This window comes from Poromitra crassiceps, assembly GCF_964638095.1.
Source record: "Poromitra crassiceps genome assembly, chromosome: 3".
Lineage (NCBI taxonomy): Eukaryota > Metazoa > Chordata > Actinopteri > Beryciformes > Melamphaidae > Poromitra > Poromitra crassiceps.
Window position 1 is genome coordinate 94,777,011 of NC_139625.1, and position 21,495 is coordinate 94,798,505.

A 21,495-nucleotide genomic window follows, 5' to 3' on the forward strand; every position below is an offset into this window, starting at 1 on the left:
GTCTAAATAGACAAAGACAAAACGATATAGCATGTCTCGTAAGACATCATTTACCAGGGTCTGGAAGACGGCGGGGGCGTTGGTCAGGCCGAACGGCATGACCAAATACTCAAAATGTCCCAGGTGGGTGTTGAAGGCCGTCTTCCACTCATCTCCCTTTCGAATCTGGACTAGGTGGTAAGCGGTGTGGAGGTCTAGTTTCGTGAAGATGTTTGTTCCCTGGAGAGAGTCAAAAGCAGTGCATGAGTGGCAAAGCATATTTATTTTTTACCGTGATGTTATTTAGTCCCTTGTAATCGATGCATGGCCGGAGAGATTTATCTTTTTTCTCCACAAAGAAAAACCCTGCCCCCAGTGGCGAAGATGACGGCCGGATGAGTCCTGCGGCCAGGGACTCTTTAATATACGTCTCCATGGATTCCCTCTCAGGCCGAGAGATGTTATAGAGGCGGCTGCTGGGAAGAGGTGCCCCAGGTAAGTAGGGCTAGTGAGAAGTTCAGCGAGCTGCTTGGTTAACATAGAAGTTGCCGGTGCAACTAATGAAGCACAGCTAGCAGAGCTTTGTGGGAATCACCACAGTGTGAATGTGTCTTTAAGGAATCTGATCGGTTGCATGAAACTCATGCTTCAGTAATAATAATGTATTCTTCAACAGCTACCTTATACCTTACACCCAGTCAGGACCTGCTTGTCCACTCACCAGTACTGAGCTGAATAGAGTCCATGGAGTTGGGAATGTGTAAATTATCAGGAAATGTTTGCATGACTATTTACTCAATCTGTTGTTTAGTCATGCAGAAACGCATGCTGATGTCTGCCAACGTCAACACAAATCCAACATGAAGGAGGAGTTTCAGTGTGTGTTTGAGGGGATTACTAAAGCAGGAAAGTCAACAGTTATGAATCAGTTCTTCACAGAGCATTACCTCACAGAGGGAGGGAGTGGAGAGGTCAATGATGAACATGAGATCAGACTGATTGAAGCAGCATCCAGAAACCAGAGACCAGAAACACCAATCAGATATCAAGACATCTTTAAACCCTTACCTGGAAGAATTAAACGGACCAGAACAGTGATGACATTGGGAGTGGCTGGCATTGGGAAAACAGTCTTAACACAAAAGTTCACTCTGGACTGGGCTGAAGAAAAAGCCAACCAGGATATACAGTTCATATTTCCATTCACTTTCCGAGAGCTGAATCTGCTGAAAGAGAAAAAGTGCAGCTTAGTGGAACTTCTTGATCACAACTTTCCTGACACCAAAGAAGCAGGAATCTGCAGGTTTGACAAGGTTGGGTTCATCTTTGATGGTCTGGATGAGTGTCGACTTCCTCTAGACTTCCAAAACAATGAGATCGTGACTGATGTTACAGAGTCAACCTCAGTGGATATGCTGCTGACAAACCTCATCAGGGGGAAACTGCTTCCCAAAGCTCGCATATGGATGACCACACGACCTGCAGCAGCCAGTCAGATCCCTCCTCAGTGCATTGACGTGGTGACAGAGGTGAGAGGGTTCACTGACCTACAGAAGGATGAGTACTTCAGGAAGAGATTCAGTGATAAGAAGCAGGCTAGCACAATCATCTCTCACATCAAGACTTCACGCACCCTTCACATCATGTGCCACATCCCAGTCTTCTGCTGGATCACTGCTAGTGTTCTGGAGTGTGTGTTGAAAACCAGTGAGAGAGGAAATCTGCCCAAGACCTTGACTGATATGTATATCCAATTACTGGTGGTTCAGACCAAACTGCAGAACGTCAAGTTTCATGGGAGAGCTGAAACAGATTCACACTGGACTACCGAGATCAAGAAGATGATTCTCTCTCTGGGAAAACTGGCTTTTGAGCAGCTGGAGAAAGGCAAGCTGATCTTCTATGAAGAAGACCTGAAAGAGTGCGGCATTGATATCACAGCAGCCACGGTGTACTCAGGAGTGTTCACACAGATCTTTAAAGAGGAGCAGTGTGGGCTGTACCAGGATAAGCTATTTTGCTTTGTCCATCTGAGCATTCAGGAGATCCTGGCTGCTGTCTACATGCTCCACTGTCACACAAACAGGGATGATAAGGTACTGGGCACATTCCTGGGAGAAGAATCTGATCAGGACATAATGCTGAGAAGAGCAGTAGGTATATCGGAAGACAATGACCGATCCCTTGATGCCTTCCTGTTGAGAGCCATGGTGAAATCCCTGAAGAGTAAAAATGGCCACCTGGACCTCTTTGTCCGCTTCCTTCATGGTCTCTCACTGGATTCCAGCCAGAGACTCCTACGAGGCCTGCTGGATCAGACAGAGAGTAGACCAGAAAGCATCCAGAGAGCCATCAACAACCTTAAGAAGATGAACATTCATAACGACACCTCTCCTGACAGAAGCATCAACATCTTCCACTGTTTGATGGAGATGAACGACCAGTCAGTAAATCAGGAGATCCAACAGTTCCTGAAGTCAGAGAACAGATCAGAAAAGACACTCTCTGAGATCCACTGCTCAGCTCTGGCATACATGCTGCAGATGTCAGAGGAGGTTCTGGATGTGTTGGACCTGAAGGCCTACAACACATCAGTGGATGGACGAATCAGACTGATCCCAGCTGTGAGGAACTGCAGGAAGGCTCGGTTAGTCCTGGTCTGAATACCAACAGTATAGAACAGTGTAGAGCCACCTTCATATCTGAGACCATCAGAATTACAATAAACATCTATAGTTCCTCAAACATACACACTATTAAAGGAACACTGATGATTTTCAGCCAGCTTTGTATCATTACAAAATCAGTTTTACTTTATATCTGAAAACTGCAGTTGTGCAGGCATTCATTTAGTTTAACAGTTATTGAGAGCTGATTTGAGTTAAATTGTTTATTTGTTTATTAAAAAGGATCCCCATAAGCTAGACAACAGCTAGTCTTCCTGGGGTCCAAGACAAAATACACATTACATGACACGCAACAATTAAAATACAAAAACACAAAGGAAAAGAACAGAAGAAAGAATAAAAAGCAAATAGCCCTCTAGCTGGCCAATAGCCCAAATATTAATATGGTCCGTACAACTCTATACTTTAGAAAACAAACAAAGAAGGAAAAGTGATGTGACAAACATCATTGTGTGTGATAGTGTGTGTGTGAGTGTAGATAGAGGCCCCTATTCTCCCACAGGCCTTCGGCGCTAAAACGGGCCTTCGGCGCTAAAAAACGTGCCTTGCGCCTGTCTCGGGAAGATATCAACATGGCTTTAGGCTGGTAAATGCGCTTTACGCTGAATGGGCATGGCGCACTCCCTGAATGGGCGAGAATGGGCTTTTCGGCGTTAAATATCGGCCTAATGATATCTTCCCACCTGGCGTAAATTTAGCGCTTTGCGCTTTTGAAAAGTGTGCTGGTTGTGTGGAGCGCTCCTCTGGCTCTCCTCTGTCACCCTTCTCTGTGTCACTCCCTCTCTCTTGCTCATATCAGTCTGACAGGCACAATACGACTCTCTCTCTCTGACTCCCTCGCTCGGACAGACACAACACACGTCCCATAGGAAGAAGAAGTTGTAAGTTCACTGCCTGCAATGTGAAATCTCCCAGCATGCAATGGGCTATGGCCTATGTGAAACCTATATGTCATCCTGGGCCTATATATATCCCCTTGTAGATAAGTGACAGCGTAACGCGCTTCTACTGTCATGTCCTACTGTGATGTCCGCTCCAATAAATTGGCTCTACTTCACATTTTAGTTTTACAATAAAAACACATTTATGCAATGACTTTACATAATGTAGGCTATATTCATGTGCATCATCCTACCTGCAGCAGGGGAGAGAAAACGATATCTTTCTGGACAAACTTTCACCAATCTAATTAATCTCATCATATAGGGATAGGCTATATTTTTCTAGCTGATGCATTTAGAACATTCTTTTCACTTTGATCTTGCTAGTGTAGCGTATTTACATGCTTGCAGTATTTAAACTGCAGTTAGATTGGTTTGAGAAGCATAATAATATGGAATATAGCCTATATATGGAGACAGACAGACGGGATGAAGGGAGGGGGGGGGGAGCAGAGCGCTTGGCTTTGTCTGGTTTTACTGGACCAATGGAATTGGAGCTTAAAAGGCAAGCGTTTATTGCACTTATCCAATGAGCAGACGGTGCACAATTTTACACTTAAAAGGCGTGGTTGTAATGCTTTAGGCTGCGTGTAGCGCCAACACCAAGATATCAAGTGCGCTGGTCCACGCCCACTGATCAGCGCTGCGCCAGGCGCTCGGCGTACTTTCTACGCCAATGCAACGATAGGGGCCGGGATCTGCGCATCCTTTTAAAACCAAATATTGCATGGTAGACAATTCCAAGAGGCTATGGACAGTTTTCTTAATTTTGTGCTTGCTGAAAGCAAGGCACAATCTATATATATAATCTAAGTCCCCCATACATATTATTATATATATCTGCCACAAATTCTGGGACGTAATAACTCCCACAGTTTTCACACCACATACAGTAGACATGCCAGAACTCAAAACGTGCGGCTCATTGAGGACAGGGTTGTTTTGACTTTGGTAAGGGTTTGGTCAAGTGGTTTGGGCAATATTCACGATTAAGCGCAAGTTTTTTTCCCATTCTCTTGAATGGGGTTTCGAAAAATCTTGCATTAAATTACCTGTATCTCAGAAACCATACGAGGTACAGCTACGAAACTTGGTAGAGAGGTTCACAGAGGGGCCTTTTACTATCCACGAAAAAAGTTACACCAATTGACCAGCTGTAGCTCAGGAGGTAGAGCGGGTCGTCCACTAATCGCTTAGGATAAAAGAGGTCGGTGGTTCGATTCCCGCCTCCTCCAGTCTGCATGTCGAAGTGTCCTTGGGCAAGATACTGAACCCCAAATTGCTCCTGATGGTGTGCCAGCACCCTTCGTGGTAGCCTGCCGCCATCGGTGTATGAATGGGTGAATGAACCTACTGACTGTAAATCGCTTTGGATAAAAGCACTATATAAATGCAGGCCATTTACCATGACCAGATGGTGGCGCTATAACAGCCTTCTTTACGTTTTGGTCCATAACTTTTGAACCTTAGGGTCAACAATCAAACTTATTTTTTCCCTGGATTAACACCCATTTGCGTCTGACTAGATTTTCCGCCATTTTGAATTTTGTCCAAAACTGTTTGTTTTTTTGCGATTCCACCTTCAAATTTTGTCCAATCTTCACCAAACCAAAGCACACATCATGTGTGGAGTGTCTTGCACAACACTGATTTCGCGGATTTAAAAAGAAAACGCACCATTGCGATATAATCGACTTCCAAAGTTCTGTGGGTGGGGCCTATTTCACAAAGATCGCCATAACTCTGGAACACAACCTCCAATGCTAAGCAAACTTGGTACAGGTGTGCAGGGATGTACTCTGAGCTGATCAAAAAACAATTGTGTTATTTCACCTATAGGGGGCGCAATAGCAACATTAAGTACCTGTAGCTCACAAACCATAAGAGCAACTCTTCCCAAATGTGGTCCATATGTTCATAGAGTACTCTTTTACTCCGGCCTAAGATATTACACTGATTGACCTGACGGTGGCGCTATAACAGCCATCTTTACGTTTTGGTCATAACTTTAGAACCGTAGCTTCTACAATCAAAATTATTTTCCCCCAGGTTTCCTTGGCTCGTCCCCACGTTTACTTATTGCTGTGATCTAAAAAAAAATACTCCTATTGACCTGATAGAGGCGCTATAACAGCCGTTTTGGTCCGTAACTTTTGAACTGTAGCGTCTACAATCAAAATTATTTCGCCCCTGGATTCCTTGGCTCCTCCTCACATAGGCCCGCCCATAACTACTTAGTCCACCCTAGGAACCGTCTACAAACACCCTTGCGACCAGCCGGAAACACCCTAGCAAGCAGTTACTACACCCTTTAACCACCTAGAGACGTGCTAGCTACACATTGCTAGCACGGGCATGGGTGTTGCAAGGAGGCAGGGCGTGGCGAGGACAGCAAGCACAATTACATTTTCGTCAAGAAATATGATATGATACTTTATTGTCCACCATGGTGGAAATTTTTCGTTGGCTTCTCTTCCCATAGAGACACATTGTGCACAGTCAGCACACCATAAAACGTAAAGACATAGAACATAAAACACACCTGTACAAGTTAAGACATAGATGGTGCAAATAAGCATATGATTACAAATACAAACACCTAACTAAAAATGGCTTCCTACCTATCTAAGATACCAGTCATATACCTACCTACCTAAAATATTACAAATACAACACCTAACTAAAATGGCTTCCTAGTTCCTACCTATCTAAAATACCAATCATATACCTACCTACCTAATATAGTACATAGCGCAGCAGTGACAGCACACAGGACAATTCATTTATTTAATGACCGTATGGCACAGGGGATAAAGGAGTTTTTATAAATGTTCCGGTTTGCCCTTGGGACCCTGAATCGACGACCGGATGGAAGCAGCTGGAATGCAGAGTTCAGTGGGGGGGTCCTCTCGCCATTCCGAAGTGTCGGCATTCCGATCATTGACTTCTATGCTTTCGGAGAGGCGGCCCTTTTTATCTCCAAAAAAGGTTTCGCCTTTCCGACATAGCATCTTGAGTTATTTAGCCTACAGGGGTGGGAGAGGTTAGGTTCTGGGGGAGGTTAGGTTTAGGCGTGGGGGGTGGGAGAGGTTAGGGTTAGGGTCTACAGGAGGTTAGGTTTAGGCATGGGGGGTGGGAGAGATTAGGTTTAGACGTGGGGGCTGTGAGAGGTTAGCTCCAGCCGGTCCCCCGGGTTAGGGTTAGGGTTCTTTCGCAATGACGAGACAGATCTCCATTCCGTCAATTTTGTCGGAATGCCGGTATTTCGGAGTGCCGACATTTCGGAATGCTGGGGTGTCCCTGTTCAGTGGGTGCGAGGCATCACCACTGATCTTCCTTCCTTTCCTGATAACATTTAAAAAATGTTGGAAAGCTGTTTTTGTGTTTTGCCAACAATTTTACTTGCTATTTTAACTATTCTAGAAAGTTTGTTTTTGCTCTTTACGTTCAGGTTGCCGTACCAGGCGGTCATATTAAAAGACAGGACTGATTCGACCAGACTGCTGTATGCCGTTTGGAGAATGTGTTGGCTGACACCAAAACTCCTCAGCTTCCTGATTAAAAACAGACGCTGATTGGGTTTCTTGTATATATAGTCTGTGTTCTCATTAAAGGTCAAAGTCTGGTCAAAGATTGTCCCCAGATACTTGAACTGATACTTGAGCCTTTTCCACAGGCTGGTTACTGAGCATGTTGTTACTTTCCCCTGATTTTGTTTGCATAATGAGTTCCTTTTTTTTGGACACGTTAATTTCTAGTTTGCATGCTCGGCACCACTGGCGCCGGAACAAGGGGGACATGGGGACATTTTGTCCCCCTTAAAATTTGGTCCCCCTAAATTTTTTTTTTTTTTTTTTTTATCTGAGGGGGCAACTGCCCCTGATGCTTAGAGCCCACTACACTGTTTACACAGCCTGTGATGCTTGTTAAAGCCGTGATCGTTGTGGGATTATTACACCTGAGACAGACAGACCCAGGGATCAAGTTACAGAGAGCCCACATTACACTGTTTACACAGCCTGTGACTCTTGTTAAAGCCGTGATCATTGTGGGATTATTACACCTGAGAGACAGACAGACCCGGACTCTGTACTGCACTCACTGTCATTGGCTGCTGCTATAATCGTATACGGTTATTGTTATTTTATTTTTGTGTTGAGATGACAAGTTTTGCACTGTGTTTCGAAGTGATAATAATAATAATAATAAGTTCAGTGTTTCTGCCTGTGTTGCTGTCTGTTGTAGTGTAATTATAAAATGACCTAAAGGGAGAGCAGGTCACCAAGTGAGTGAGAAAAGGAAAAATACTGAATAATTACATCACTACAGTATAATCCTAATGTTAATTTAAAATGAGATATTCATCTAAATATGGCTAAAAATCATCCAAACGTCCATAAAAACGTAAATTTTTCGTCGGCGCACTTGATATCGTCGTGCTGGCGCTACACGCAGCCTAAAGCATTACAACCACGCCTTTTAAGCGTAAAATTATGCACTGTCATGCTCATTGGATAACTGCAATAAACGAATCGCACGCTTGCCTTTTTAGCTCCAATTCCACTGGTCCCGCAAAACCAGACGAAAGCCAAGCGCTCTGCCCCCCCCCCTCCCTTCATCCAGTCTTGTCTGTCTCCATTATAGGCTATTATTCCATATTATTATGCTTCTCAAACCAATCTAACTGCAGTTTAAATACTGCAAGCATGTAAATACGCTACACTATAGCCAGATCAAAGTGAAAATAATGTTCTAAATGCATCAGCTAGAAAAATATAGCCTGTGAAAGTTTGTCCAGAAAGATATCATTTTCTCTCGCCTGCTGCAGGAAGGATGATGCACATAAATATAGCCTACATTATGTAAAGTCATTGCATAAATGTGTTTTTATTGTAAAACTAAATGTGGAGTAGGGCCAAGTTATTGGAGCTGACATCACAGTATAGCAGATGACAGTAGAAGCTTCCGAAGCGCATTCCGCTGTCACTTATCTAAATCACGTTAAATCGAGGGATATTTATAGCCCCAGTAGGACATATATGTTTCACATAGGGTGGTGTTTTCATTTCGATGTTTTATTTGGTCCAATATTGAAATGTTCTACAATTGGAGGTTGTCTTACCATTACACATTATTTAGATCCTCCCTTAATATAGGTTTTTGGCTCATTTGGTTGCTATTTAGTAGCGAAATGGAGAAACACAATGCATGTTGGGACATTCACATTGCAGTGAATTTACAGCTTATTTTTTCTATGGGACTCTGAGCGAGGGAGTCAGAGCAGTAGCGTAGCCAGACTTGGCTCATTGGGTGTGCCACAGAAAGCCAGGGTATGCCAGGGGGCAAACATTTTTTGGGTCTTTTCAAACCAGATTTAGAGGAATATTTGTGTGTTGTTTGCTCCTTTTCACACTCATTATTAGCAGGTAGAAGCAGTCAATTAAATTGTATTTTTTGGCAACATGTAAAACCACTTTGTTTAGTATCTCAAAAAAGTCTCACCTACTTTTTCCAATGAGTGTTCTAGTCGGGAAAGAACGCAAATTTGGTTGGCATGAAGGTTCGTCTACTGCAGAGAGATCTGTAGCGTTCTCAGTGTCCTCTGGCTCTGCACAAACCTCCAGTGTGTTGTTGGCTGCGTTCCCCGCTGTTAACGTCATTGTTTCGGCTGCATCATCTTCTTCATAATCGTCTCTCTTCTCCACTGTACACCACCAATACAGGTGCGGGAAGGGTGCACTACAATCCGCACTTGTTGAGGGGGAGTGTGACAACGAGTCATCTTCTTCCTCGTCGTCAAAGCGACGTTTCTTGCCTTTGCCGAAAAAGCTTAAAAGCGAGCTTTGTTTCATGTCTTCTTGATTTGGGCTGCTGCTGCTGCTACAGCTGTGCGTGCATTTGTTTACTTTACGTGGACGACAGCTTAACTATTCCCATGATGCTCCGGGGCACATAGGTCAGCGGAGCGTGATTTCTATTCGCACATAGGATAAGTTGGACACAGTGCATGACAGCGTTGATGTGTTTTGCAGACAAAACAAAAACCTTTTTTACCCCATTTTTTTTGGGTGTGCCAGCGGCCTGTCTGGGTGGCATTGGCACACTCTAGCACACCCGTGGCTACGCGCCTGAGTCAGAGACAGTCGGTATTGTGCAGTGGTGTAGTCCCGGCAGAACGCGTGGGAACGGCGTTCCCATACTTCTCCAAGCAGTGTTTTGTGTGTGTCAACGTGTGTGTGTATGTGGAGCCAATAAAACTAGTGAATCTGGACAAAGTTGTCATTCGTCTATATTTAAGGTGGGCTGAATGATTCACATGGCATCAACTCGTGAGTCGTGGCTTGAAGGAAGAAGGAAACGTTCCACCTTAAATTTAAGGTGGGCTGAATGATTCACATGGTATCAACTCTGGCTTGAAGGAAGAGGGAAACACTCCACCGGTCCACCTTAACTAGCTAGTAGTGGCATTTTAAGCATCAAAATGTTTTTTTTCTCCCAGTACCTGACGAGATAACAAGTAAAGATGAAAAGGCAGCCAAACATCCTTTCATTTTTCGGACCAGTTGCGAAAAAGGTACGTTTACAATCATTTAGAAACAATGTTAAAAGCTGTTTTGGCACCAGGCAGGCACACGCCCCCTGGGCCAAATCAGCTACACACGGAAGCACACCGGTCCGGTTTCTCAGTTTCTGCACATGCGCAAGCGGTGTACATTTTACTATGGAGTGCACGTTACATTACCGAGATTTATTTTCAATTAACGCTAATCAAAAGTTAGCGTTAATCACCAGATTGCAATTTGCAACGCCAGAATTCGCCACAAAATGGTAAGTTACTTGCTAAAAATGCCAGCCGCCGTGCCAAATGATCAATTATGCAGCCTTGTGCAACTTGCGTGATGCTTGAGACTTGTTTAGCTTAGCTGTTTGTGATAACTGACTCTGTCATGGGCTACTTCTGCAGTGTCTAGAGGACACAATAAATTATGTGTGTGTGTCAGTGTAGTGTGTGTGCGTGCGGGGGGACCTGTGCGTGTGCTGGGGGAGGGGGGTGTTCCGCAAATAGGTGCGTTCCCTCACTTCTCAAGATAGCACTACACCTCTGGTATTGTGCCTGGCAGACTGAGGAGAGAGGGAGAGAGTGACACAGAGAAGGGTGACAGAGGAGAGAGCCAGAGGGGAGGGAGAGAGCCAGAGGGGAGCGCTCCGCGCAACTGGCGCACTCTGAATAGGCCTGGTTTTCAAAAGCGCAAAGCGCTAAATGTACGCCAGGTCGGAAGATAGCAGTACGCCGGTATTTAGTGCCGACACGCCCACTCTGGCCCATTCTGGGACTGCGCCACGCCCATTCGGCCTAAAGCGCATTTGGCAGCGTAAAGCCATATTGATATCGTCCCAAAACAGGCGCAAGGCACGTTTTTTTGCGTTTAAGGCCCGTTTTAGCGCCGAAGGCTTGTGGGAGAATAGGGCCCATCATGTTTACATTACAAATTGAGAACAGCAGTGCGGACAGTACGCAACCTTGGGGTGCCCCAGTGTTTAAGACGAGTTAATCTGAGTACAGTCCGTTCATCAGGACTCTCTGAGGGCGGTCCGTTAAGAAGCTCCTAATTAGATGAATGAGACCCCCATTCACATTCATCTCTAATAGTCATTCCAACAGAATATCAATTTACATAGTGTTAAATGCGGAACAGAAATCAATAAACAAAATGCGAATGACTGCTTTTGGTAGCTGTAGGTGATTAGCTAATAAATCGACTAAAGTGAGAGTCGCATCCTTAGTTCCCCTCTTGGACCTATACGCGAATTGTAGGGGGTCAAGTTGATCTTCTACAGAGGATATAAGGTGCTTAATAATGACTCTCTCCATACATTTGGATAAGATTGACGTAAGAGCCACTGGTCTAAAATCCTTAAAAGCTGTTGCTCTAGGAACTTTAGGCACAGGAATGACTGTAGAGTGTTTCCATGGGTTTGGCCACACTAGATTATTGAGCAGGGTTTGGTTTAGCTTAGTGACAGCCCCTTTGAGCTGTTGGGAACATACTTTAAGGACCTTTCCGTCTAGGCCATCAGGCCCGGGTGCCTTGTTAAGTTTAATTTTGGACAGGACAGTGGCTACCTCATCCTCTGATAACTGAATAGGTTCATAACTACCTATCTGATTGCAGATGTTATTGCAGCCTGACCTTGGATTCACCAAACCTACTGTAATATGTATTCAGGTCATTTACAAAATTACTGTCCACTGCATCACACTTTTTGTCTTCCTTTCCTTGCCCATCATTTTATCTAGACCTGCCCATGCTTGCTTTATATTGCCTGTGCAACATTTTTGTTTTGTTTTGTTTTGTTTTTTTATTTTTAAAATCTCTTTTTCCAGTACAAACCCTGGTCTAAACTCCTTCTCTTTCTCCTTCACTAAATCCACATCACCATTTAGGAATGCAGCCCTTTTTTCATTTAGACACTGTCGTGTTTTAAATGCATCGAGAGAAGAAGGAATGAACCACAGAAAAACGATGGAGAACATGATGTCTATTTAAAGTAGTTGTTTTATTTGCAGAATGTGATATTTGACATGGCTCTCTGGTAGAGTCATGGAGAGATGGTCTTCAGTGTGTTCTCTGACCTCTGAACCTGCGTCCACTGTATTTAAAAACTTTCTAGATTGAGCCTCCTCCTCCTCTCAGCCTGTCCTATCCCACTCTCTCATCCAATCAGCTCCCTTCCTTAAATGAGTATGTGCTGTCTGTCGGACCACTACAGTGTGTCACCTATCAATCAAACCCCCATCTGACAGCTGCCTCCATCCTTGAAAGGGCTTCCTGCTCCTTCCTGCTTAGATGTCCCAACCAAATGGTGTTATCTGTTTTTACGATGGCCTGAAGGGTCATTTCCCTCAGTATCCCCACTATCTCCTCTCAGTATCACAACAGAATGTGTGCATGTGACTGTTTGAGAGCATTTGAGCATGTGCGTTCATCCTCTCATAAACAGAGCCATTGTTGCTCCTGTGTGTGCGTGCTGCCTAAACTGTACTTTTGTGTGTAACTCTCCTAGTCACCCTAATCAAGCCTTTTGTTGCTCCCTGCTTTTACTGCTCCCTCCCCTCTGGCGTTAAGGAGTCGGAATGTCTCCATCTGTCTTTTCAGCTGCTCTGGTTAGTTAATCCCAGTAACTAGCTGCCCTCCTCTCTCTACCCTGTACACCATAACTTAATATTTAAGAATAAAGGACAATTATAAGACAGTGTAGTAGGGGCGGTGGCAGCCCAGATACCACAACACACTTTCAGATCTTTAGACAGCTATGGTTTGTTGTTACTAAACACCCTGACTGTCTTCGTTTTAATAACAGACTCCTCACAGAACTTAATATAACATGTGATTGTGTCCGTCAGTTCATCAGGGTCAGGGCATGTGTCAAAAAATACATCCCAGTCTGTTGTCTCAAAGAAATATTTAAGCTCCTCTTCTCCATCGTCAGACCATTGATGAACAGTTTTCAAGCGTGGTATCTCCCGCTTGACTTTCTGTCTATATGTTGGGAGAAGATGAATTACATTATGATCCGACTTTCCAAGAGGAGGTCGGCTCACAGACTTGTATGCGCCGGGATGTTCCCGAAACACTGGTCCAGTATGCGAGTGGAGCGGGTGGGCGTGGTTACATATTGCTGCAGAGTTGGGAGGTAAGGTGACAGCTCACATGTATTCATATCACCCAACACAAAAACAGGCTGATCTGGCGATCGAGAAAGCGCAGCATTGTAGCTGTCAGTTATAGATTCTGCAGCGTCCTTATTATTTGGCCCTGGAACATAGACGAGTATTACGGTGATTTGCCCAAACTCCCGTGGGAGATAGAACGGTCTGAAAGATACCGACAGCATCTCGTAGTCTTTAGTACACACCTTTTCGTGCACTTGGCCCAAGCATTGTCTATTAGGATACACAGCCCTCCACCGATGGACTTGTTTGATGACATTTTATCGCGGTCTGCCCTTATCACAGTATAGCCATCAAAGCCGATATCTGCACTGCTCTCGTGGAGCCACGTCTCAGTAAAGCAGATCAGGTTACTCCGAAAATATTCCTCATGTGTGATACGCGCCGCGATCTCATCGACTTCATTACTCAGTGATCTGACGTTTGATAGAGTAATAACTGGGAGCGGGTGTCTGCTTTCTCTTCTCCTCAGTCTGTTTCGGACTCCCCCACGTGAGCCTCTTTTCTTTTTTCCGTTTTTCCTCTTACAGCTGACTCTTGCAATCGGAGCAAGTAGTTCATGATTTAGGTTTGCTTTGTCCCGTAAGGAGAGGAGAAATTCCCTCGAGTATGTAACGAGTGGGACCTGCGTAGTTGCAGCAGGTGACAGGTACTCACTGACTCCGTTCCCAGTCAAAGCAAAGTTCTCCCGTATAAAAGTGATCAGGATGGTAATGATCACCACTGCAAACGAGTAATCCATCTTCATATTGCACCGTCGAAAAACAAGGACAAAACAGTCATAGATGCCGCAGTAAACAGTAAAAAACTAAAAAAAAACAATTGGGAAGAGGGTGCCATGGCACTAGTCCGATACCTCACGAGTCCGACACCTCACGAGTCTGAAAAAAGAGGCATTGGACAGGGGATCATGTCTATGTTCCCCGGGTTCTATATTCCCCGTTTTTCACTAACCCTAAACCTAACCTCCCCCAGACCCTAACCCAAAACCTAACCTCTCCCACCCCCACGCCTAAACCTAACCTCCCCCAGACCCTAACCCAAAACCTAACCTCTCCCACCACCACGAACCCAAAATCTAACCTCTCCCACCCCCACGCCTAAACCTAACCTCCCCCAGACCCTAACCCAAAACCATGAGGTGTCGGTCTCGTGAGGTGTCGGACTAGGGGGCAGTCCCCGGGAAGAGAAGCACAGGGTTGATGCTAGACCGCGCCCCCGGTGGTCATACAGTATCAGGTCATACACCTGATATTTAGATATTCTAGTTGGTTCCTGTCTGGGCAAAGTCATCTGACCAGTATTTTTTATTTTATTTTTATGTTATAAATAATTATATATATATATATATATATATATATATATATATATTTCTCAAATTATATATATATATATATACTGTATATATATATATATATATATATATTATATATATTTCTCAAATTATATATATATATATATATATATATATATAATTTGAGAAATATATTATAATTCAGAATCCGAATCACTTTTATTTCCACAGTATGCAACTTACATATGAGGAATTTGTCTTATTGTCTGTATGCAGCGTAGCGGTCAGATCAATATACAGAGATAAGAAGTAGGCAAGGTAGATAAAGACAATCACAATGTTGCAAGTGCAATCAAATCGAGTAGTTATACAATATGTACATGAGTGGAGGCGTGTTCCGTGGATAATAAACATGCATTTACGTTGAATTTACATGCGATTTACAGACTGAGTTAAATAGGCGTTAAAGCCCCATTCAGCAACTTTTCCAAGTTTTGCTATTGGAGAAACTGCGGCCTCTGGGTGCAATAGTATCGATATCGATATCGATATCGCCGTTCAAAGTAAACAAAACACAGTGCCAGAAAGCTCTATGTACATGTTGTGACATCGGGTACTCACCACGTGAATAAATAATAATCCATAGTTATGTGAAACGTCATTTTCGTAGCAAATCCACACCGAGGTACTTCCTTGTTTTCAGGAACACAACGCTCCCGCAGCCGCTGTACAGCGCATGCACGCATCTTGCCTCCGGGACGCAGGCACCAAACTGCTTAGTCCCAGGAGAGGCCTTTGGAGGGCGGTGTGTGACCAATAGAGGTGACATTCTCCCTCTTACAAGTCACTGTACCATCTTCAATGACTAAAAAGCTGTTATATTAAGGTGAAAAAGTTACTGATTGGGGCTTTAAATAGGCAGTGAATTTATATGAATTTACAGTCGGAGTTAAATATGAGTTTACATTGAATGTACATGAAATTTACAGTGTAAATTAAATAGGCATTAAATAAGCAGTGAATTTACATGAATTTACAGTCCCAGTTAAAGAGGCATTAAATCAGATATGAGTTACAGTTTTATGGGGGGGGGGGGGGGGGGGTTCAGCTGAGTTGAGGAGGAGGTAGTGGGTTTGCAGGGGGGAGAGGGTGTTGTTGGCGAGATCCTTGGTGGAAGGGGTTTCCAGGTCTTGTTGAGGCTGATGGCGATTGGGAAGAAGCTGGTCTTGTGGCGGGTGGTTCTGGTCTTGGTAGACTCAGTCTCTTGCCGTTGGGGAGTGTCGTAAAGAGTTTGTGGCCAGGGTGGGAGGGGTTGGTCATGATCTTGCGAGACCACTTCAGTGTCCTGGCTGCATGCAGGTCCTGGAGGAATGGCAGGTTGCATCCGATTATCTTCTCAGCACAGCGGAGGATGTGCTGAAGCCTGTTAATGTCTTTGAGACTGGCAGCAGCATACCAGACGGTGATGGAGGAGGTGAGGATGGACTCAACGATGGAGGTGTAGAAGTGCACCATCGTGGCCTTTGGCACTTTGAATTTCTTCAGCTGCCGCACAAAGTACATCCTCTGCTGTGCCTTCTTGGTGAGAGCTCGGATGTTCAGCTCCCATTTTAGGCCATGGCTCCCCAGGAAGTGGAAGGACTCCACAGTGTTGACTGGGGAGTCACCAAGGGTGATGGGGGAAGTTGGGGCTGTGTTCCTCCTCTAATCCACAATCATCTCCATTGTTTTTGAACATTTAACACCAGGTTGTTTTGACTGCACCAAGTCACCAGATGGTCAACTTCCTGTCTGTATTCCGACTCATATCCGTCTGTGATGAGCCCTATGAGAGTGGTATCGTCCGCGAATTTCAGGACCTTGACGGACTGGTGACTGGAGGTGCAGCTGTTGGTGTACAGACCGAAGAAGTAGGGAGAGAGGATGCCGCACTGGGCAGCACCGGTGCTGATGGACCGAAAGTCAGTTATGTGCTTACCCAGCCTCACATGCTGCTTCCTGTCAGTCAGGAAGTCTGTGTGTGGTCCATCTGCAAATAGGGTCGGGGACGCCCAGCTGGGAGAGTTTCTCCTGTAGCAGGGCTGGGATGATCGTGTCAAACGTTGAGCTGAAATCCACGAACAGGATCCTGGCATAGGTTCCTGCATTGTCCAGGTGTGTGAGGATGTTGTGGAGGCCGGGGGCCATGTTTATTGCATCGTCTACAGACCTGTTGCGCTGTAGGCAAACTGTAGGGCAGGGGTGGCCAAACTACGGCCCGCGGGCCAACTGAAACGGAAAACAGAAACAAAAAAACTGATTCCCCTTCAATATAAAACCATTGAAAATGGGTTATACTTGAGTACCCTGACCTGGTCTATTTATTTTTAAACGTTTTTAATACTGAATGAATGTTTAATACTAATGTTATGTTAAATTATCTGTCTTAAACTGTTGGCACAGGAAAAGAACATTGGAAAACATACAGAAATACCCACTGTAATAGGTGAGCACATCAATACACTATGTGTCCTAAATATATTTATATAGGTAGAAATTAAATTTTTGATGGCACAAGGGTTTTCTGGTCCAATTTGTTTTGCCGCGAAAACTGCCACGCTTAATATTGTTTGGCCCGCCACTCCTTGTATTTTTCTGTATGCGGCCCACAACCAAAAAAGTTTGGCCACCCCTGCTGTAGGGGCTCCAGGAGTGGGTCTGTGATGGATTTAAGGTAGGACAGGACAAGGCGCTCAAAGGACTTGATGAGCACAGAGGTCAGGGCGACGGGTCTGTAGTCTTTAAGTGCAGAGTGCCTTGCCTTTTTTGGGAGGGGGATTATGGTTGATGTTTTGAAGCATGTTTGTTGTGCTCGTTATTTGGGTGAATTTAGTTAGGTAAAATAAAATATTAATAATCCGAAAATTATTAATATTTCATAAAATTATTAAAATCAAATATGTAATCCTTGGTAAGGATTAACCTAGGGGCACCACCGGCTTAATCACCGGACCTAATCTGAATCACCTTTAGTCTAATCTGAAAGGAGAGAGTTCTTACATCTTAGACAACAGTTTACCACAATTCCACAAAATCACTCTGAAACAGTTGAATTCTAATAAAAGTTGACAATATTTATTATATATAAAATAAAAGAGAGGGATTGGCAATACAGTCAGTGGATTCACGTTGTAACTGAGTTACCATCTAAACATTTCAATGCATGGTCGGTGAATGTGAGGGAGGGGTATTTATCTGCATCAAAAGTGTAAAGCACCGGATGAACACTAGAGGGAGGCAGAGTGCGTGTGTGTGTGGGTGTGTGTGTGTGCGTGAGGGGTCTGTTCTCAAAATGGCCGACCCGGAAGGGCCGACTAGACACAAAATGGAGGATACGGGGGTGTGCTTTCGGGCCAAAATGGCGATCGGCCCAAGATGGAGACTAAGGGAATGCGTTCTCGGCACAAAATGGCGGTTAGCCGACTAATAGCTATATGTGTGAGTATTTAGCAAGGAAGGGTCCGTTCACGCGCTTGCGCACGTGCCCGTGAGTGAGAAATAACACCGTCTAGATGAAAAAACAGGGCCGTGAGGCTCTTACTCCGCCACGATTAGTTAATCGACTTTGAATTGGCGAAACAAGTTCCTCTCAGCTCGTTGGCTATATTAGATCCACTCGGTGGATCGGTGAAGAAGTAACTGGCTAGCGTCTAAACACTCGGATTCAGTAATGCATATATAACCCACAGTCACAGTCAGATATAAACAGTCACAGATTCATTCACAGTATCATATCAGTTAATCATGTACATCTAAAGATATATATATCATCTAACTCTAACAATTCTAAGCCCGGACGTGAGTGATCAATTCAGTCTCTTACTTGGCTTGTTCGCTCAGCTCTGCAAACGCAGATGCAGTGGTTTGTTGCGGTCGGACTCGCAAGGTTCCTCCAGCGGGGAGGAGAGGGGCTCGTGGAGCGGGCGGCCGCTTGTCCCGAAGAGGAAGCCGTGGAGGGAGGAGCGGGGGGTTGAGAATAGGCAGTCGATCTCAGCTGGCCACGCTGGGTTCTTGCATCTGCTGTCGTCTCAGTGGAGGAAAGGGGGAACCTCACAGCTCGCTTCTTCGGGTTGAGGGCGCTCAGGCGATGCGGGTCGGTTTCAGGATATCAGCGCTGGCTTGGCCCTGATGTGGAGGTCGTCGGCCTGGTTGCGGCCTGGGCGGCTCGGGTCCGAGCAGGGGGGAAGGGCGGTTTGTCTCGGGACACAAACGTACGTCCTGTCGCGACGATTAGTCACTTAGAACTGAAGTTTTCAGGTTCCAAACCTGTATATGTTTTGGGGTGCAGGGCGTGTCTTTGCTGTGGTTTAGGCACACCGATTGGTTCCCCTTATCTCGCTGCTGTGGGACAAAGGAATCGGCTCGCATCCCTGTGGCTTTATCACGGGTGTGGTATTCAAATTGCCCCAAATGGCCAAGTCTGTGGGGGTTAGGTGCTCCCACTGTTTCCACTAGGATCAGCCAGTATTCAACAACATGTCTCTCATTCAATGTCAGTGTTCAAACAACATGTCTTTCATTCAATATCACTGTTAACTCAATATCAATATTAATTCAATATCAATATCAATACTCCAATATGTCTGGCCCAACATCCCCCCGATGGTTGAAAGGGTGTGTTCTGGCACAGTCTTTAAAGCATCTCCAGGGCCATGCGGCCTGCGGGTGGCGACCCATTGGTTGCCTAGTCCGTGAGGCTGAAAGGAGCAAGTTCGTTAGGTCCTACGCTATGTGGTCCTATGTGGGCTCAAGTCCGGGCAGATCACCTGTGTCCGGGCAGGACTTTTCTCAAGTTATTCTATCATTCTATATCACACAAACAATACATTCAGATTGTCATCCTATACTATATCACACAAAAAATACATTCAGATTGTCATACTAGTCTACATCACACGAAGCAATACATTCAGATTGTCATACTTCAAGTTTTCTAGGCAGGGCCTGGGCCCGGTTCTCTATCTTGGTCATTTAGCTCTTCGTTTTTACACGATTTGCATAAAGGGGAAGGGAGAGAAGGGGTGTGAGGTAGTGGGGTTTCTAATGACGCTGTGGGCTAGCTAAGGTACCTTCTCCTGGTAGGAGGGCGAAGCGTGGTGTTGCGGCAGTGTAGGACTCTAGCTTAGCTTGCAGCTTCTGGATGTATTTGTACATTATGTATGCGAGAAACGCGGTGATGACCCAGCCACTAAGGAGGAGGCCAATAGCGATCAGACTGATGGGGTGCTCTTGGTACTGCGATGGGCGGCTTGCGTATTGGGCAAATGTGGTAGTGAGTCCCGTCGGCTTGATGCTGAACTGGACTCGCTTGGTCCCTTCAGCCAGGAGTTGCTGTTGAAGGGTGTCCCCAATCGTGAGATTGTGACCTTGGAATGCGTCCATTATCTCAATGTCCACGTCATGTCTGTCGGGGTTGAGATAATGGAGGACAGTGTCATCGATATGTACCGTGGCTCCCTGGGGAACTGTGAGGAACATGGTCTGATTCGGCAGGCTCAGTTTAGTGACTGTGTCATGGCGCTCATGTGACATTAGGGCTTCGGTGGCAGGTGTGTTGAGGAGCCATCGGTCACCGGCTTGCTCTACTCTGGTACCCATTCCCTCGTCCTTAATGGACATGCTGCCTTTGCATTTTTGCTCAGTGGATCCGGCTCTCAGGCCGCAGAGATACTTGGTGACATCTCTGATGAAGGGGTTGCCTGGGCAAACCCAGTGGATGTCCTTTGTTTTGACACACATGTTTAGGTTGGGTACGAGAGTGAGCGAGGGGTCCTCTGGGTGGTACGCGATGAAGGTTGGTGTCTCAAGGTGCACGTGGGTGTCGCCCTTCCAGAAACCAACATTCAACACTGTTTTCAACCTGTATATGTTTTGTTGTTCAATGATTGGTAGGTTGATAAGGAATCCTATTTCTAGACGCTGGGGGTCTACGAAGATTGGGATAGCACTGCCAAGACTATATGCCAAGTGTACCTGAGAGGATTGGACCACGGTGGTCGTGGCGGATTTTAAGATTTGTTCAACCAGAGATAGGGAGACCAGGTAGGGGGGTATGTTACCCCCGCTCAGACTGGTGACTGAGGAGGCTATCTCCCGGGTAAGGTCTTGCATCAAGTCTCTGGTCGCGCGCACCAAGGTCATGTCCTCTCGGACTACGTCGGTTAGAGTCTGCAGGGCGTAGGCAGTGCGGTTAATGAGGACAGAATGGAGGTTCACAGCAACTAGAGTGCCCTGAAGGGTTTTACTGAGGTCCTGTGCTAGTTTTTGTTGGAGAATGAGGCTCTCTCGGATCTCTGGCATTTCACCCTCTAGTTCGCTCATGTGTCGTTGCAGCGTGTTGATGCTGACTGCGTTAGTTGCGGAGACCCCCACTGAGAACAGGGAACCCGCGGCAGCGGCTATCATGAGGAGACCCCCCAGGAACCGCTTGGGGCGTTTGTGCCCACTCAAATCTTTCTCGGTCACCAGGAATTTCTGGAGTTGCTCGAGGATGTGTTCGGTGGTCTGCTTTGCGTGATCCACCGTGTCTTGGACCTGGGTAGCGCTGGGCCTACCTTCAGTGAGTCGGGGTGCGGGGCCGTGCTTACGGTACACGTCCCAGGGGTCTAAGCGCACGTACACTCTCTGGGTGTAGATGCGGCAGCGGGCGAGCAGGAGTCCGGGGACCCCCTGTAGGACTATGCCAGTCGGTGGTCCGGGTTCGACCACCTCGTGTGGTAGACTGGCTTTTAGTGCGAGGAAAATGCAGAGGACCCATGAGAGCTTCATCCTGGAACAAATCAGAGGATCTGGGTTACTAACGCTAGGGTTTTGGAGGACCTA

The 21,495-nt window shown here is 45.6% G+C and overlaps 1 protein-coding gene across 1 annotated transcript in view; it reads left to right on the forward strand.

Annotated features, from left to right (window-relative positions):
* Positions 1-839: 839 nt before the first annotated feature.
* The window catches only part of LOC310773376 (NLR family CARD domain-containing protein 3-like), a gene marked incomplete at both ends in the record, with an annotated part of 43,916 nt that continues 23,260 nt past the window's right edge, over positions 840-21,495 (forward strand). Inside the window, 2 exons of the mRNA XM_083633243.1 lie at positions 840-856; positions 1,055-2,626. Of these exons, the coding sequence (XP_083489369.1) occupies positions 840-856; positions 1,055-2,626 (1,589 nt within the window). The remainder of the gene's footprint in view (positions 857-1,054; positions 2,627-21,495) is intronic.